The sequence below is a fragment of the Salmo salar genome, chromosome ssa04 (genome assembly GCF_905237065.1).
Source record: "Salmo salar chromosome ssa04, Ssal_v3.1, whole genome shotgun sequence".
Classification (NCBI taxonomy): domain Eukaryota; kingdom Metazoa; phylum Chordata; class Actinopteri; order Salmoniformes; family Salmonidae; genus Salmo; species Salmo salar.
The window spans coordinates 56919062-56935272 of NC_059445.1; the positions used below are offsets into that span (position 1 = coordinate 56919062).

At 43.8% G+C, this 16211-nt stretch overlaps 3 protein-coding genes across 11 annotated transcripts in view; 2 read left to right on the forward strand and 1 right to left on the reverse strand.

Annotated features, from left to right (window-relative positions):
• LOC106603511 (active breakpoint cluster region-related protein) overlaps positions 1-1843 on the forward strand; it is a 233406-nt gene extending 231563 nt beyond the window's left edge. For all 7 annotated transcript variants that reach the window (XM_045717124.1, XM_045717125.1, XM_045717126.1 and 4 more), the window contains one exon: positions 72-1843. In XM_045717124.1, the coding sequence (XP_045573080.1) occupies positions 72-161 (90 nt within the window). In that variant the 3' untranslated portion in view covers positions 162-1843. The remainder of the gene's footprint in view (positions 1-71) is intronic.
• Positions 1659-4872, reverse strand: LOC106603512 (mitochondrial import inner membrane translocase subunit Tim22). 2 transcript variants are annotated; one of them, XM_014197295.2, is made up of 4 exons: positions 4566-4872; positions 4032-4228; positions 3155-3227; positions 1659-3048 (listed from the first exon to the last, which is right to left on the reverse strand). In XM_014197295.2, the coding sequence occupies exons 1-4, from the start codon at positions 4822-4824 to the stop codon at positions 2972-2974; spliced, it is 606 nt and encodes a 201-aa protein (XP_014052770.1). In that variant the 5' UTR covers positions 4825-4872; the 3' UTR covers positions 1659-2971. The 2 variants fall into 2 exon arrangements, with proteins under 2 accessions (XP_014052770.1, XP_014052771.1); XM_014197296.2 differs by having other exon boundaries at positions 3137-3227.
• A 2157-nt stretch (positions 4873-7029) lies between these two features.
• Positions 7030-16211, forward strand: part of LOC106603510 (cytospin-B) — a 192337-nt gene continuing 183155 nt past the window's right edge. The window contains exon 1 of one of the 2 annotated variants that reach the window (XM_014197290.2): positions 7030-7123. The gene's annotated coding sequence lies outside the window, so the exon portion shown is untranslated. Of the gene's footprint in view, positions 7129-16211 lie in introns of both variants that reach the window. The other variant, XM_014197289.2, reaches the window with a different exon arrangement.

Consider the following 16211-nt stretch of genomic DNA (forward strand, 5'->3'; position numbering starts at 1 on the left):
TAGAACTAGTATTTGAACGAAACACAGTTGATTTTAGGCTCAAGCTCCTTATTTCTCTCTCCCCATCTCAGGTCCAGGTGTTGCTGTACTACCTGCAGCATCCTCCCATCTCCTTCGCTGAGCTGAAACGGAACACACTCTACTTTTCCACTGACGTTTAATCCCTTGGGGGTCCAGAGAGAAAGACTCAACAGCAAATCCCCCCACCCCCATACCACCCAGCTCCCTTTTAAAACTGGACAGCCCCCGCTGAGAGATGGAGTCAGACGTGGGGGAAGAGGAGACATGGTGCTCCCCCTGGATCCCATAGTCACGTCTTCTAGTGTCATGTTAGTGTGCAGTGCATCCATCTGGTGAAGTGCAGGTGTGGAGGGAGCAGCAGACCTCTGGCCCACAGTAACCCCACAGACAGCCACCATTCTGGGACCTCTATCAGTGAGGGGTTAAAGGTCAGGGTCTGGTTTGTTACTGACTCCATTTCTCTCTTTTTTTCTCCAGAGGCATTCCAAGAAAAATTGCATTTACACATTTTATAAATATTATTTGTTCAATAGGTCCTTTGTTTCTCTCTGGCTTTGTGCATGTGGCGGAGGAGGGCTCTGTGTGTTTGTAGAACCGCGTGGGAGCGTGCGTGTTAAAGCAAGGAGCTGAGGACTGAGCTTGCAAGCCGCCAGTAAAGTCATGCCAGTGAATGGTCACTGTCAGATTTTCTCTCCGTGTGCAAAGACAAGAGAGCACAGCCCTCCCTCTGTCTGAGTGTTGGCCAAATTTACCCCTATTATTTATAAATAAATATATTACGTGTGCCTGTACAGTCCAGTACAATTAGAGAATTGCGCCAGGGAGTCTGTTTGAAGTTTTTTCAAGTAGTGTTTTTTTTTTAGCTTATTCACAGCCAAGGTTGGCTGAGCTGTACTGAAACGATCACAGCAACACAGTGTAAAATCTGAGTTTATTCTGAACCACTCTTTAAAGAGACATATCAATCTGTGAGATGAGGGTTATGGAAAAATGTAACACATTTTTGAACATTAGCTTTTTTTTTGTCATTACATTGCAAGCCTGTTCCGAGTGTCCAATGACACCAGTTATAATCTACGGGATGATGTGTGTAGTGTAATGCCCTCATTGCATGTTCAGCTTGTCAATCATATCAGGCTGGGTGACAAAGGTAGGTTGTCACTGCTAGTTTGTTGCACCAGCAATCTCCATCAATGCTGTATAAATCCAACCTTTCTGCTATCAAGTCTGAGACATATCTTAAAATAAGCACTGTTAGATGAGTCCTATTTGATATTTTAAATATGATTTAAAAGAAAACATGTATTTTACTTCCTTTGAGAACAATGAGTATACTGTATTAACAAGGATAAATGTTGATGTAAACTTTTTTTTTTGTAAAATAAGTGTACCAAAATGAAGTTGTCTTTAACTTTTATTGCAAGTAATTAATTTTTTGGTACTTATGTTTTTGTTTGGTTTGGTGCAGAATACTACACATTGTGATAGTTGGGAAGTGACATTCATGTATTATAATTTTCAGTACAGTCCAAACTCAATTTTTTGCACTGCAATCTTAAGTATTCCGAATCTATTAAGCATGCAGTTACCAAACAAATCATTAGAATTGAAAAATGAATACAAACCTACAGGAGCAATTAGCAGTGGTTTGTGTTTTTATTGATAACCAGTCCTGCAATTAAATGACACATCGAACCCACAACTGAGTTCGTATTATTCACCATTAATGAATTTTAAACATCTGTAGATCTCATCTGGGTGGGCACCTCCAGTCATGTAATGCATTGCTCAATGACTTTAAATAAACTATTTACACCCGTGACTTGTTTCAGTTAAGTATAAATTGGATGGATTCTGTAAATGTTGCTTTTACAGTAAGGCTGTTTGAGTCCGAGACGATCAAAACAATTCGTTGCATTAGAGCGGCTAACTTTTGTCAAGTCATCGCCTTTCAAAGTGTTGCGTTCTGGAGCTTAGAAATTGTCTGACTCATGAACTTTACAAATGTCAAAGTTTGGAGTATAGGTTTCTGCAGCCATCACCTGCATTGTAGATTTGTTTGGTCATGTTTGCATGGGTCAAAGACGTGAAACAAATTTTCCACAATTCATGTGTACAGTAAATATATACAAATAAATGACTCACTGATTGTATAATGTACACACGATTTCAGTTTGAGTGTAATATGGCTGTTGGAGGATGCAGATGTTTATTTTGACAAAGAAAACCTTTTCTAAACAATGGCACATTTAGTGTCTGACTCATCTACAGTTTGTGGCTTTAGCCTTAACACACACCCATTGACCTGGACTCAAACTTTTGATTGACTTTACATCACCAGGCTGTATTTTACCCACAACTAAAGGAGAGAATAGACAGCGCTCATCTAAAACCCAGTTTCATCTCGATAAAGGAAAAGCCAGCATACCCAGTATGACATCACTGTGCACAGGATACAGTCAACAAAAGGTCATTTACTCCTGAGGTGCTGACCTGTTGCACCCTCTACAACCAATGTGATTATTATTATTTGACCCTGCTGGTCATCTATGAACATCTTGGCCATGTTCTGTTATAATCTCCACCTGGCACAGCCAGAAGAGGACTGGCCACCCCTCATAGCCTGATTCCTCTAGGTTCCTGCCTTTCTAGGGAGTTTTTCCTAGCCACCGTGCTTCTACACCTGCATTGCTTGCTGTTTTAGGCTGGGTTTCTGTACAGCACTTTGACATCAGCTGATGTAAGAAGGGCTTTATAAATAAATGTGATTGATTGATGAAGACCAGGATGGAATTGTCCAACTGTAATAATCCTCATGATCAGATGCACCATCTGCAGAGCAGTGTTCTCTGGGATGTATTTCTTTCCATGAGGTATAAAGTCTGTTACTGGCCCAGAGGGACAGTCACCTCAACCCTATTCCACAGAGGTAACAAAGGCCCCCTGGTTTTCATCGGAGATAGTACTCAATGGCAGCAGAGAAGGCAGCGAAACCTCCACATCCCAGCACTCCAGCCTTCGCCCCAGCTATAAGAAAGGACACAATCACAGCTTCAAACCAATTATCGTTCAACAATTAGTCAGTGATATTAATGCATGGGACATTTGAACTTACATTAAGTAGATAACTCACCACGAAATCCTATTGCTCCCCCAGTAACACAACCACTGTAGACAGCATTCTTCCAGTCTGACTTTCCCCTGTGCTGTAACATACAATAGACCACAAGGGGGCAGTATGAGACTGATACACAGCACAGTAGTTTCAGAGTTTAAATTCTCTTTGGTATTTCTCAAACAATGATTACATAATCACGGTATGCATTTCATCAGCCATTAGCCTAGAAGATTAACGTTGTGATTTGTGGAACATAATATTATGTAACCACAAAGGTAATAAAGTTGTCCAAACATTACAGGCTGTCTCATGCTTGGGATGAATTGACACATTCGCCAGAATAAGGATGGACCTAGTGCTAAGTTTCAATATGTATCTTTAGTTCCACTAATCAGACTACTTTCACTTTGCTACTCTCTTAGTTAGCATAGTGTAATGACCCTGGGTTTATAAGCGTGGATATCGACTCTGCCGCTGGAGCATGCTTTTGCAGCACAGTTGATAGTACGCTGGACTTCGGGGTCGAGACCTGCTCCCTGCTGTTTCATTACATTGGTGTCAGAAGTGATTGGACCTTGTTTCCACGTATTACATTGGTGTCAGAAGTGATCGGACCTTGCATCCACGACAGTGCGTGTGCTTGGCCGGTAAGCGCGTTCCCATAAGACGTTGAGTCGCGCTCCTTGAAAGGAGGGAGTAGTGTAATAACCCTGGGTTTATAAGCATGAATATCGACTCTGCCGCACGAGCATGCTTTTGCGGCACAGTCGATAGCGCGCTGGACTTCGGGCTAGAAGGTCGAGGGTTCGAGACCTGCTCCCTGCCAGTTTCATTACAATATTATTTTCTGATGTTTTCAAGCAAGGAAAGAAAACGTCAGAAGACAACCTACCGATTCAATGATGCACTCTGTGCAGGAGAACATTGCTCCAATGACTGCAAAGTTTTTGGCGTAGGACATTCCCCTCTGGCCCATGTCTTTAAGGACTTCTCTGGCAGTAGGTGTTCTCATGGGGTCTTTGGGGTCAAATCCCACATTGGTATCTATGCCAGCCGTGAACACCCCAAACGCTCCCCCAAGAACAAACCCTGTGGAGAAAACACAGTGTCACAAGATTGTGTTAGCGACAGCAAATATGGGCATAGTACTGTTATAGTGAAAATTAACAACAACACAGAGAGACGTCAAGGGAGATTAAGTGGCTCATATGATCAGTAAGATACCAACACAATAAAGATAAATAATTTGGAACAACTGTGTGCATTATAAGTGGTTGGCCTCTTGCATGGAGAGAAACCGCTGTCGCTAGCTGCAATCAACGGTCACCATGGGATCGTTATGTCAGGCAGCTACACCCCCGAAAAAGAAATGCACCAAGCAAGTTGCAATTGTAATATCGTCGACAATAGTGAAAGACTAGCTAACCTCCAACACATGCCAACACCGCCTTGAAGGCACAGCTCTCCATTCCCCGTTCGATCATCTTCTGGTCGTCGGTTTTCATGGGATTGGGAAGACCTCCCATAACGGTCGGATTCAGATCTTTAATCGGCCTCTTCTCCCCGATGAGGTGCTCCAGGAGCATGCTGTACTGAAATGTTGAACCTTCATAGCGCGGATCAGCCGAGGTTGAGGATTGTGTGTCCGACACAGGAACATTTCCACTATTCACGGTCGTCGCCATGATGTGCGTGAACGGCTGGTCGATTCAAGAAAGACGTTATTTAAAAACGGTAGATTCGCCAAATGCATGGCAGTTTGAGGTTAACTATATTACTTCCTTGTGAAAAAACTATTACGTTCAGGAATAACATAGAAATTCTGTTTCATTATTTTAGAAAATGTTTGTCAATTTATAGGAATGAACCTTTTCTACTTGCTTTAGCATGCAAGTGAAGTGCACCAGAGTCTTCTTATCTGTATTAGCAGATTCGACAAAAAAAATTGCTGGAGATGTAATTGACCTTGAGCATATCCTCTCCCAATCAATCCACATTTATATTCACTGTTTTAATATATGCTATATTGAATATGTCCAGATTCCAGTCCTAAACATGAAATCACTGCATCAGCCATATCATCTTAGATCAATATTTCCACAGCACTTCTCACTATATATACATTGACACTTGAATTTAGTTTTTTAACCTTTATTTAACAAGGCAAGTCAGTTAAGAACAAATTCTTATTTACAATGACAGCCTAGGAACAGTAGGTTAACTGCTTTGCTCAGGACAACATTTTTACCTTGTCAGCTCAGGGATTTGATCTAACAACCTTCCGGTTACTGGGCCAACACTCTAACCTCCCCAATTTTTATTTAAACTCTGCAGGAAATAGATGAGGAGTGTCAATTGAATCAAATGTTTATCATACACTTAACAAAAATATAAACGCAACAATTTCAAAGATTTTACAGTTACAGGTCATAAGGAAATAAGTCAATTGAAATACATTTATTAGGCTCTAATCTATGGATTTCACAACTGGTAAAACAGATATGCATCTGTTGGTCACAGATACCTTAAAAAAAAGTAGGGGCTTGGATCAGAAAACCAGTCAGTATCTAGTGTGACCACCATTTGCCTCATGCATAGAGTTGATCATGCTGTTGATTGTGGCCTGTGGAATGTTGTCTCACTTCTCTTCAAAGGCTGTGCGAAGTTGCTGGATATTGACGGGAACTGGAACACGCTGTTTGTACATGTAGAGCCAGAGCATCCCAAACTTGCTCAATGGGTGACATGTCAGGTTAGTATGCTGACCATGGAAGACCTGGGACATTTTCAGCTTCCAGGAATTGTGTACAGATCATTGCGACTTGGGGCCGTGTATTATCATGTTGAAACATGAGGTGATAGTGGCGGATGAATGGCACGACAATGGGCCTCAGGATCTTGTCACGGTATCTCTGTGGATTCAAATTGCCATCGATAAAATGTAATTGAGTTCGTTGTCCATAACTTATGCCTGCCAATACCATAACCCCACCGCCACCATGGGGCACTCTGTTCACAACGTTGATGTAAGCTAACCGCTCGCCCACACAACGCCATACACGTGGTCCCGTGTGGCTCAGTTGGTAGAGCATGGTGTTTGCAACACCTGGGTTGTGGGTTCGATTCCCACGGGGGACCAGTACGGGAAAAAATGTATGAAATGTATGCATTCACTACTGTAAGTCGCTCTGGATAAGAGCGTCTGCTAAATGACTAAAATGTAAATGTAATGTCTGCGGGTGTGAGGCCGGTTGGACGTACTGCCAAATTCTCTAAAAGCGACGTTGGAGGTGGCTTATGGTAGATAAATAAACATTAAATACTCTGGCAACAGGTCTAGTGGACTTTCCTGCAGTCAGCATGCCAATTGCACACTCCCTCAAAACTTGAGACATCTGTGGTATTGTGTTGTGTGACAAAACTTCACATTTTAGAGTGGCCTTTTATTGTCCCCAGCACAAGGCGCACATTTTTAATGATCATGCTGTTTAATCATCTTCTTGATATGCCACACCTGTCAAGTGGATGGATTATCTTGACAATGGAGAAACTCTGACTATAAGGGATGTAAACACATGTGAGTCTGGAACATTTCTGGGATTTTTTTATTTCAGCTCATGAAACATGACCAACGCTTAACATGTTGCGTTTATATTTTTGTTCAGTATATTTTCTACAACGAACACACTATTTAAAAACCACTACCCCATCATTGATGCAGATACTGCACCAAACTCGTGCGCTCTACATGCAGGCGCAGTTCTATTGCCGTGTTTAAGTGCTAGTCAGAACTAGGAAACGCTAACGATTCTGATTTGCTCATTTATACACGTGCCGCGTTCTACGAATCAGCAAGTCAGACATTTCCGAGTTTCCTAGTTCCGACTAGCATTTGAACGCTGCATATATCCACACACGAGCGTCATCGTCACATCATCTCATCAGCAGCAGCGAGCGCGCTAGCGGCAGAGTTAAAAAGAGCAGGTGAGGTGAGGGAAAACATTTATATTATTTTGCGTTTTTTGTCGAAAATAACATGTTTTGAACCAACAATGATAATGTTAACCGTTTTTACCATTTCGTCATACACGTTTCACACATATTTTGTGAGGCTGTGAGAGAGTCGTTATGACGACCAGTTGGCTAGCAATACGGTAGTTCACAGCGGTGTTTGTCTCGTGACAGCCACAGTACCCTCAGCTCGTGGTTCTTTTTTATTTACCTATGTTTAAAAAAAAAATGTATGGTCAGCTCGAGTCGACATCTTCAGTGCCACTTATTTTACAGTTAGAGAATGCTGCAGTTATACTTATGTGATGGTAAAGCTGAGTCAACCGAAAACATCTGTCATGTCATTTTTGGAGACAGGGTGGAAGTATTCACACTGGACCTGTTCCCGTTGTGGATAAAAGAGCTCTGGTGCCTTTGCTAATTTGTGTGTCTCTGTTTGAAGTTCAACAGGGTGTTGTTTCTGTCTGCTGCCTCCACCTGTAAATTTGGTGACAGAGAAAAACAACTTCCTGCCAACTAAAATAGGTTAGCTCTGCCAAGCTGACATATTCCCATTGCATACCTATATTGTCTAAGTGCTTATTAACTGCTTAAGCTGTTAGGCTAATTCTTGTATTGATGATCTACTATGTCATACGTAACGATGTAATTATATATTTTCTGTTGCCATTTTAACACGTATAGGTCACACGTAATGTGTGACATTTTATTAATGTGTAATTACTGTGCTCAACTATGTTGATATGTCCTTAGTGAATACATTGGCTGTATTTGAAACCCGCCACATGCTACTGTTGCGTACGGCTACAGTATTCTTCACACGATCAGCCTGCCATTTGTTCATTTTTAGAGCTATACGTGTAGCTTAGGCTTTGTTAAGGCTTTGTTGTATTTAGTCTAATCATCTGTGAACGTTTGCTGTTTATTTCTTTAATAGATCCCTTAGTGATTCCTTATGGTCAATGTTGTTATGACTGAGCTACTGTGTGCTGTACTGGCTGTGCCATAGTCAGCTGCAGCCCTATTACATTTATCTGCCTATAAACTACACAGTCAAAGCCTTCAGGCTTAGTCAAACGACAGTCTCAAAACGATGCTTAGGCTTAAACTTGTAAACTGCTGCTATTTTGGTCTTGGTTTACTGCGTGTTATAATGAGAAAAGTAGCCTACCTAGGGGAAAGCTAGTCTAGACCCTAGACTCCCCTAAATTCAGACTGTTCCCTTTAAGATATATCTTTTTTTACATTAAATGTTTTCAAGAGGCAAACAAGCAGGGTCATTCATGTCATGTGTCATTCACACAGCCTATTAGTTATAGTATCAAAGCACAAGGTGAGACCCAAGTGCAGACACAGGAGGCAGATGGTTGGAGTCTTACAATGTTTATCTATCCAAAGGGGTAGGCAAGAGAATGGTCGTGGACAGGCAAAAAGGTCAAAACCAGATCAGAGTCCGGGAGGTACAGGGTGGCAGACAGGCAGGTGGGTACAAAGTCCAGAAACAGGCAAGGGTCAAAACCAGGAGGACTAGAAAAAGGAGAATGCAAAAAGCAGGAGAATGGGAAAAACGCTGGTTGACTTGGAAACATACAAGACAAACTGTCACAGAGAGACAGGAAACAAGGATAAATACACTGGGGAAAACAAGCGACACCTGGAGGGGGTGGAGACAATAACGAGGACAGGTGAAACTGATCAGAGTGTGACGTACTTTGATGCAAATAGTGCAAATCAATCCCAGACCAGCAAAGGACCTTTTGAAGATGCTGTTTGAAAGAGGTACAAAAGTATCTATATTCTCAGTAAAATGAGTCCTATATCGACATAACCTGAAAGGTCGCTCAGCAAGGAAGAAGCCACTGCTCCAAAACTGCCATAAAAAAAAGCCAGACTACAGTTTGCAACTGCACACGGGGACAAAGATCATACTTTTTGAGAAATGTCCTCTGGTCTGCTGAAACAAAAATAGAACTGTTTGGCCATAATGACTATCATTATGTTTGGAGGAAAAAGGGGGAGGCTTGCATGCCGAAGAACACCATCCCAACCATGAAGCACGGGGGTGGCAGCATCATGTTGTGGGGGTGCTTTGCTGCAGGAGGGACTGGTGCACTTCACAAAATAGATGGCATCATGAGGCAGGACAATTATGTGGATATATTGAAGCAACATCTCAAGACATCAGTCAGGAAGTTCAAGCTTGGTCGCAAATGGGTCTTCCAAATGGACAATGACCCCAAGCATACTTCCAAAGTTGTGGCAAAATGGCTTAAGGACAACAAAGTCAAGGTATTGGAGTGGCCATCACAAAGCCTTGACCTCAATCCCATAGAAAATTTGTGGGCAGAACTGAAAAAAAGCGTGTGCGAGCAAGGAGGCCTACAAACCTGATTCAGTTACACCAGCTCTGTCAGGAGGAATGGGCCAAAATTCACCCAACTTATTGTCAGAAGCTTGTGGAAGGCTACCCAAAACGTTTGACCCAAGTTAAGCAATTTAAAGGCAATGCTACCAAATAGAAATTGAGTGTATGTAAACTTCTGACCCACTGGGAATGTGATGAAAGAAATAAAAGCTGAAATAAATCATTCTCTCTACTATTATTCTGACATTTCACATTCTTAAAATAAAGTGGTGATCCTAACTGACCTAAGACAGGGAGTTTTTACTAGGATTAAATGTAAGGAATTGTGAAAAACTGAGTTTAAATGTATTTTGCTAAGGTGTATGTAAACTTCCGACTTCAACTGTATATGAGACCAGGGACGATGAGGAACCGGTAGTGGCTGCAGGAGGCCAGAAGCTTGTCGTGGAGTCTTGTTTTGAGCACACACATTGCATGCGGTGACGAAGGCAGAGACGTCAGGGACCATTTTGGGCCACCAGAAACGTTGTCGAAGAAAGGCTAGTGTTCGACGGGACCGGAATGAATTAGGGACAAACAGCCGGTTAGCCGGGCCCCCTTCAGGTCCAGGCTGAGAGCGTTGAGCCTCGCAGACCAGGTTCTCAATACCCCAATCCACAGTGGCAGCATGGCATGGAGGTAGGGAGAATAGTTTCAGAGGTCGAGGGTGTGGCAGAGAAACTGTGTAGGCGGGAGAGGGCATCAGGCTTAACATTCTTTGACCCTGGGTGATAGGAGATGGTGAAGTTAAATCTGGTGAACAGGAGGGCCCACTGGGCCTGCCTGGAGTTGAGGCGCTTGGCTGTACAGAGATATTCCAGGTTTTTATGGTCAGTCCAGACCAGGAATGACTGTTCTGCTCCTTCCAGCCAGTGCCTCCACTCTTCCAACGCCATCTTCACCACCAGGAGTTCTCGGTTGCCTACATCGTAGTTCCTTTCAGCAGGATTGCGACGATGGGACAGGAAGGCACAGGGATGAAGCTTCTGGTCCTGGGCAGATCGCTGGGTCAGGATGGCCCCTCCAACATCCACTTCCACCACAAATTGATGCGAGGGGTCCGGATGGATGAGCATGGGTGCTGTTGTGAACCAATGTTTCAGGTCCACAAAAGGCTTTGTCGACAGCTGAAGACCATTTGAACGGTACCTTGAGAGAGGTGAGTGCCGAGAGGGGGGCCGCCAGGGTGCTGAAGTCCCGAATGAAACGGCGGTAGAAGTTTGCTAAACCAAGAAACCGTTGCAACTGCAGCCTGGACGTTGATTGAGGCCAATCCATCACTGCTTTCACCTTTCCAGGATTCATCTGAACATAGCCCACAGCAATGACATATCCCAGAAAGGTGATAGAGCAGTGGAACTCACACTTCTCGGCTTTCACGAACAGTTGGTTCTCCAGGAGGCACTGAAGGACCTGTCTGATATGAAGAACATGTTCTTGTGCAGATTGGGGAAAAAACAGGATGTCGTCAAGGTACACGAACACAAACCGATTTAGCATGTCCGGAAGCACATCATTTACCAAAGCCTGGAAAACAGTACTCATAATGTCCACTGGCTGTGTTGAAGGCTGTCTTCCACTCATCCCCCTCGCGTATCCGAACCAGGTGGTAGGTATTTCGAAGGTCCAACTTGGAAAATATGGTGGCCCCCTGGAGAGGTTCAAACACCGAGGAGAGGTAGGAGGTAACGATTCTTGACAGTAATGTCATTAAGTCCCCGGTAGTCAATGCACGGACGCAGGGTCTTGTCCTTCTCCACAAAGAAAAACCCTGCGCCGGCAGGAGATGCAGACGGACGGACGGCCCCAGTGGCCAGAGACTCCGCTATGTACTCCTCCATAGCTTTGGTCTCTGGTACAGACAGAGAATACAATTGACCCCGAGGTGGTGTAGTGCCTGGGAGAAGATCAATGGCACAATCATAAGGATGGTGCAGGGGGAAGGGAAGTAGCACGTGCCTTACTGAACACTTCCAGGAGGTCATGGAATTATATGGGGATAGCAGAGACATCCACAGTCTTGCTAACATCCTGAGGAAGATGACTTGAGGAAGGCTGTGCTGCTTGAAGGCAGTGGGAATGGCAAAATGGGCTCCAACCCAGGATGGAGCTTGTGGTCCAATCAATCATCGGATGATGCCTTTGAAGCCAGGAAAATCCCAAAACCACCGGAACATGGGGAGAGGTAATGAGGAGGAACTGTACTGTCTCACTGTGGTTACCAGAAACCCATAATTGAACGGGCACAGTACTATGGGTGACTTCCCCAATAGAGAGGCCAACCAGTGCCCTAGCACCCATGGGCACAGAGAGAGGCTGAGAGGGAATACCAAGCTCCGACGCTATTGTGGCATCCATAAGATTTTCATCAGCCCCAGAGTCAATGAACACTCAGAGAGACTTAGATTGGTCTCCCAACAGCACAAGAGCAAAACGGGGTGTGCGGGTGATGGGAATTAGGGAACTCCCAGTCTGACTCACCATAGTACCCACTAGAGACAAGGGTTTTCTAATAGGGCAGGTAGCTATAAAATGTCCTGCCCCTCCACAGTACAGACAACAGTTATTATTTATCCTCCGTGAGCGCTCCCAAACTGATAGCCTAGTTCTTCCCAACTGCATAGGCTCAGGAGTATCCAACTCACCCGTCGTAGAGTCATGAGAGAGCTTGGGTGGCTTCGACTTCTCTCAGAAGAGCTGCCTTCAGAAACTTCTGGATTCCATAGGAGGTGAACGCACCATATCGGGTGCACGAGTGTGCCTGAGACCAGACCTCCTCTCTTGCGTTCCCTTAAGGCGTCCATCAATTGTAATGGTTAAGGAGATAAGGGAGTCGAGGTCCACCAGCAGTTCCAGAGCAGCTAGCTCATTTTTTTTATTTCACCTTTATTTAACCAGGTAGGCTAGTTGAGAACAAGTTCTCATTTACAACTGCGACCTGGCCAAGATGAAGCAAAGCAGTGCGACAAACACAGAGTTACACATGGAATAAACAAACATACAGTCAATAACACAACAGAGAAAAAAAGTCTATATACAGTGTGTGCAAATGAGGTAAGATAAGGGAGGTAAGGCAATAAATAGGCCATAGTGGCAAAATATTTACAATTTAGCAATTAAACACTGGAGTGATAGATCCTCATCCTTAACCTCCTCAGATTATCCGTGCAGAAAAGTATTGAAAAGAGACTCCGGATTCCAGGCACTCTCGGCGGCCAACGTACGAAAGTCCACCACGTAGTCTGCCACACTACGGGAGTTTTGACGTAAGTCAAGCAGTTTGCTGGCTGCCTTTCTCCCAAATACTCAAACTTCTCACCTCTGCCATGAATTCCTCCAAATGCCCGCAAATGGCAGATTGTTGTTCCCAAACTGCCGTAGACCAGGAGAGCGCCCTTCCCGAAATTAGCGTAATTATATACGCTATCTTCGATCGGTCTGAAGAAAACGAAGATGGTCGTAGCTCAAAAATAAGCGAGCACTGAGAAAGAAAACCCCGGCAGGCACCAGAATTCACCGAATATCGCTCTGGAGGTGGTAAGCGGGGTTCACGGGGAGTCGGGATAGACTGTACCAACTCACCACAGATAGGGGGGAAAAAATTACTGGGTGATTGGAGTTTTTCCAGAGGTGGCAGACAGTCTAAGCTAACTCCCTGATTTGCTCCATAATAGCCTTTAACCCATGGTCGTGGCGTTCTGTCAAGGAACTGAGCCCTTCCAAAAGGCCCTGTAGCAACTCCTGATGTCTCCCAATGGTGGCTCCCTGCAGGGAGACAGTGTGGCGGAGCTGGTCCAAGTCTGCTGGGTCTGTAATGGCCAGTTCGTACTATCAAGGCACAAGGCGAGACCCAAATGCAGACACAGGAGGCAGATGGTTGGAGTCTTACAATGTTTATTAATCCAAAGGGGTAGGCAAGAGAATGGCCATGGACAGGTAAAAAAGGTCAAACCCTGATCAGAGTCCAGGAGGTACAGAGTGGCAGACAGGCTCGTTGTCAAGGCAGGCAGAATGTTCAGGCAGGCGGGTACAAAGTCCAGAAACAGGCAAGGGTCAAAACCGGGAGGACTAGAAAAAGGAGAATGCAAAAAAGCATTTTTCCAAGTCAACTTGGTTGACTTGGAAACATACAAGACGAACTGGCACAGAGAGACAGGAAACACAGGGATAAATACACTGGGGGAAACAAGCGACACCTGGAGGGGGTGGAGACAATAACCAGGACAGGTGAAACTGATCAGGGTGTGACATATAGTCTAACTGGCTGGGGTAGGCCTAGCCTATATAATGGGAAACAAATCACACCTTTCAGTTCTACATTCCATTATTCTTCCTTTGATGAGTACTCAAGTAATAAAGGAAGAAAATAACTATAAATAAAGTGTCCTTCCTCTCCCAGTTATGCAAAAGTCATTTGTACAGTAGGCATAGATAATTACACCCCTTGTTTTTCTCATGGCAAACCATCCAAGAAATATAAATAGCTAGAAGAAATACAGTGCATTTGGAAAGTATTCAGACCCCTTGACTTTTTCCACATTTTGTTATATCAGTCTTATTCTAAAATTGATTCAATTGTTTTTTTCCCCTGATCAATCTACACACAATACCCCATAATGACAAGGCAAAAACTGTTTTTTAAAATCAATTTATGCAATATAAAAACAATTAAAAAACGTAAATATAACGTTGACATAAGAATTCAGAACCTTTGCTATGAGACTCAACATTGAGCTCAGGTGCATCTTGTTTCCATTGATCATCCTTGAGATGTTTCTACAACTTGATTAGAGTCCATCTGTGGTAAATTCAATTGATTGGACATGATTTGGAAAAGGCACACACCTGTCTATATAATGGTCACTCTGACAGAGCTGCAGAGTTCCAGAAGGACAACCATCTCTGCAGCACTCCACCAATCAGGCCTTCATGGTAGAGTGGCCAGACAGAAGCCACTCTTCAGTAAAATGCATATGACAGTCCGCTTGGAGTTTTCCAAAAGGAACCTAAATGACTCTTAGACCATGAGAAAGAAAATTCTCTGATTGAACTCTTTGGCCTGAATGCCAAGTGTTACGTTGGGAGGAAACCTGGCACCATCCCTACGTTGAAGCATGGTGGTGGCATTGTCATGCTGTGGGGATGTTTTTCAGTGGCAGGGAGTGTGAGACTTGTCAGGATTGAGCTAAAGATGAACGGAGCAAAGTACATAGAGATCCGTGATGAAAACCTTCTCCAGAGGGCTCAGGACCGCAGACTGGGGGCGAAGGTTCACCTTCCAACAGGACAACGACCCTAAGCACACAGCTAAAACAACGCAGGAGTGGCTTCAGGACAAGTCTCTGAATGTCCTTGAGTGGCCCAGCCAGAGCCCGTACTTGAACCAGATTGAACATCTCTGGAGAGACCTGAAAATAGCTGTGCAGTGACACACTCCCTAAATACAGGTGTGCCAAACTTGTAGCGCCATACCCAAGAAGACTCGAGTCCGTAATTGCTGCCAAAGGTGCTTCAACAAAGTACTGAGTAAAGGGTCTGAGCACTTATGTAAATTTGACATTTCCGTAAAAAATGTTTAATACTTTTGCAAAAATGACTAAAAACCTGTTTTTGCTTTCTTATTATGGGGTATGTGTGTAGATTGATGAGGGACATTTTTTGTTAATCAATTTTAGAATAACGCTGTAACGTAACAAAATGTGGGAAAAGTTAAGCGGTCTGAATACTTTCCGAATGCACTGTATTTAGCCGATGGCTGCACTCAGAACACAGTGTCCTGAAACCTGGGAGGAGGGTGGGGGGAGACAGACGGGGGAGGGTAGCTGGAACACTGAAGGGTGGGACATATGTGGGGAGGGGAGATGCAGGGGGTATTGACTGGAGTGTCCTGGCTGTCCACCTGCATCATCATTATACTGTTACAGTCCGACGCTAAGGGTGACCTTATTTCCAAAGGGATTTCAAGTTCTCTGCTGTATAGTTTCTGTTCCACAAAGTCGAGATTCAAGAATGTGCACTAGTATCGCTGTCCTCGATTCACCGAGCCTAATTTTTGGTATGCGACTGTAAGCTATATTTTTAGTGCAGAGCTTTACCAATGTTTGTGCATGTGTACATGTGCAATGTGCATAGTGTGTGTGTGATGTAAAGTGGGGAGATGGATGAGGGGAAGATCTGTTGGTGTCAACTTTTCCATCTGCAGCAGGCAAGCATCCATGCAGGCAGGCAGTTCTAAAGGCAAACACTGCAGTACTATAGGGGATGCACTCACTGCACAGCTCTGTACACACTGACCGAATACAATAATATTGCAAACACAATACATCACTGAAAATTCAGGGCACACACACAGCAGAGACTCTGTCAGACTCAGTGGTTCCCAAACTTTTTATTGTCCCGTACCCCTTTAAACATTCAACCCCCAGCTCGTGGGAAGTGACAAAGAGCTCTTATTGGACCAGGGCACAAATAATAATAATAATCAATAATTTTGCTCTTTATTTAGCCATCTTACATATAAAACTTTATTTGTTCATATAAAATGGTGAATAACTCACCACAGGTTAATGAGAAGGGTGTGCTTGAAAGGATGCACATAAGTCTGCAATGTTGGGTTGTATTGGAGAGATTCTCACTCTTAAATCATTTTCAACACAC

Bases quoted from the DNA above. Each gene is read 5' to 3' on its own strand.
- LOC106603512 (XM_014197295.2), bottom strand. From the start codon at position 4,824: ATGGCGACGACCGTGAATAGTGGAAATGTTCCTGTGTCGGACACACAA. The intron at 4,229-4,565 runs GTTAGCTAGTCT...TTTTCTCCACAG, and splicing joins GGTGTTGGCATGTGTTGGAG to GGTTTGTTCTTGGGGGAGCG. The intron at 3,228-4,031 runs GTAGGTTGTCTT...TGTATGTTACAG, and splicing joins CAGAGTGCATCATTGAATCG to CACAGGGGAAAGTCAGACTG.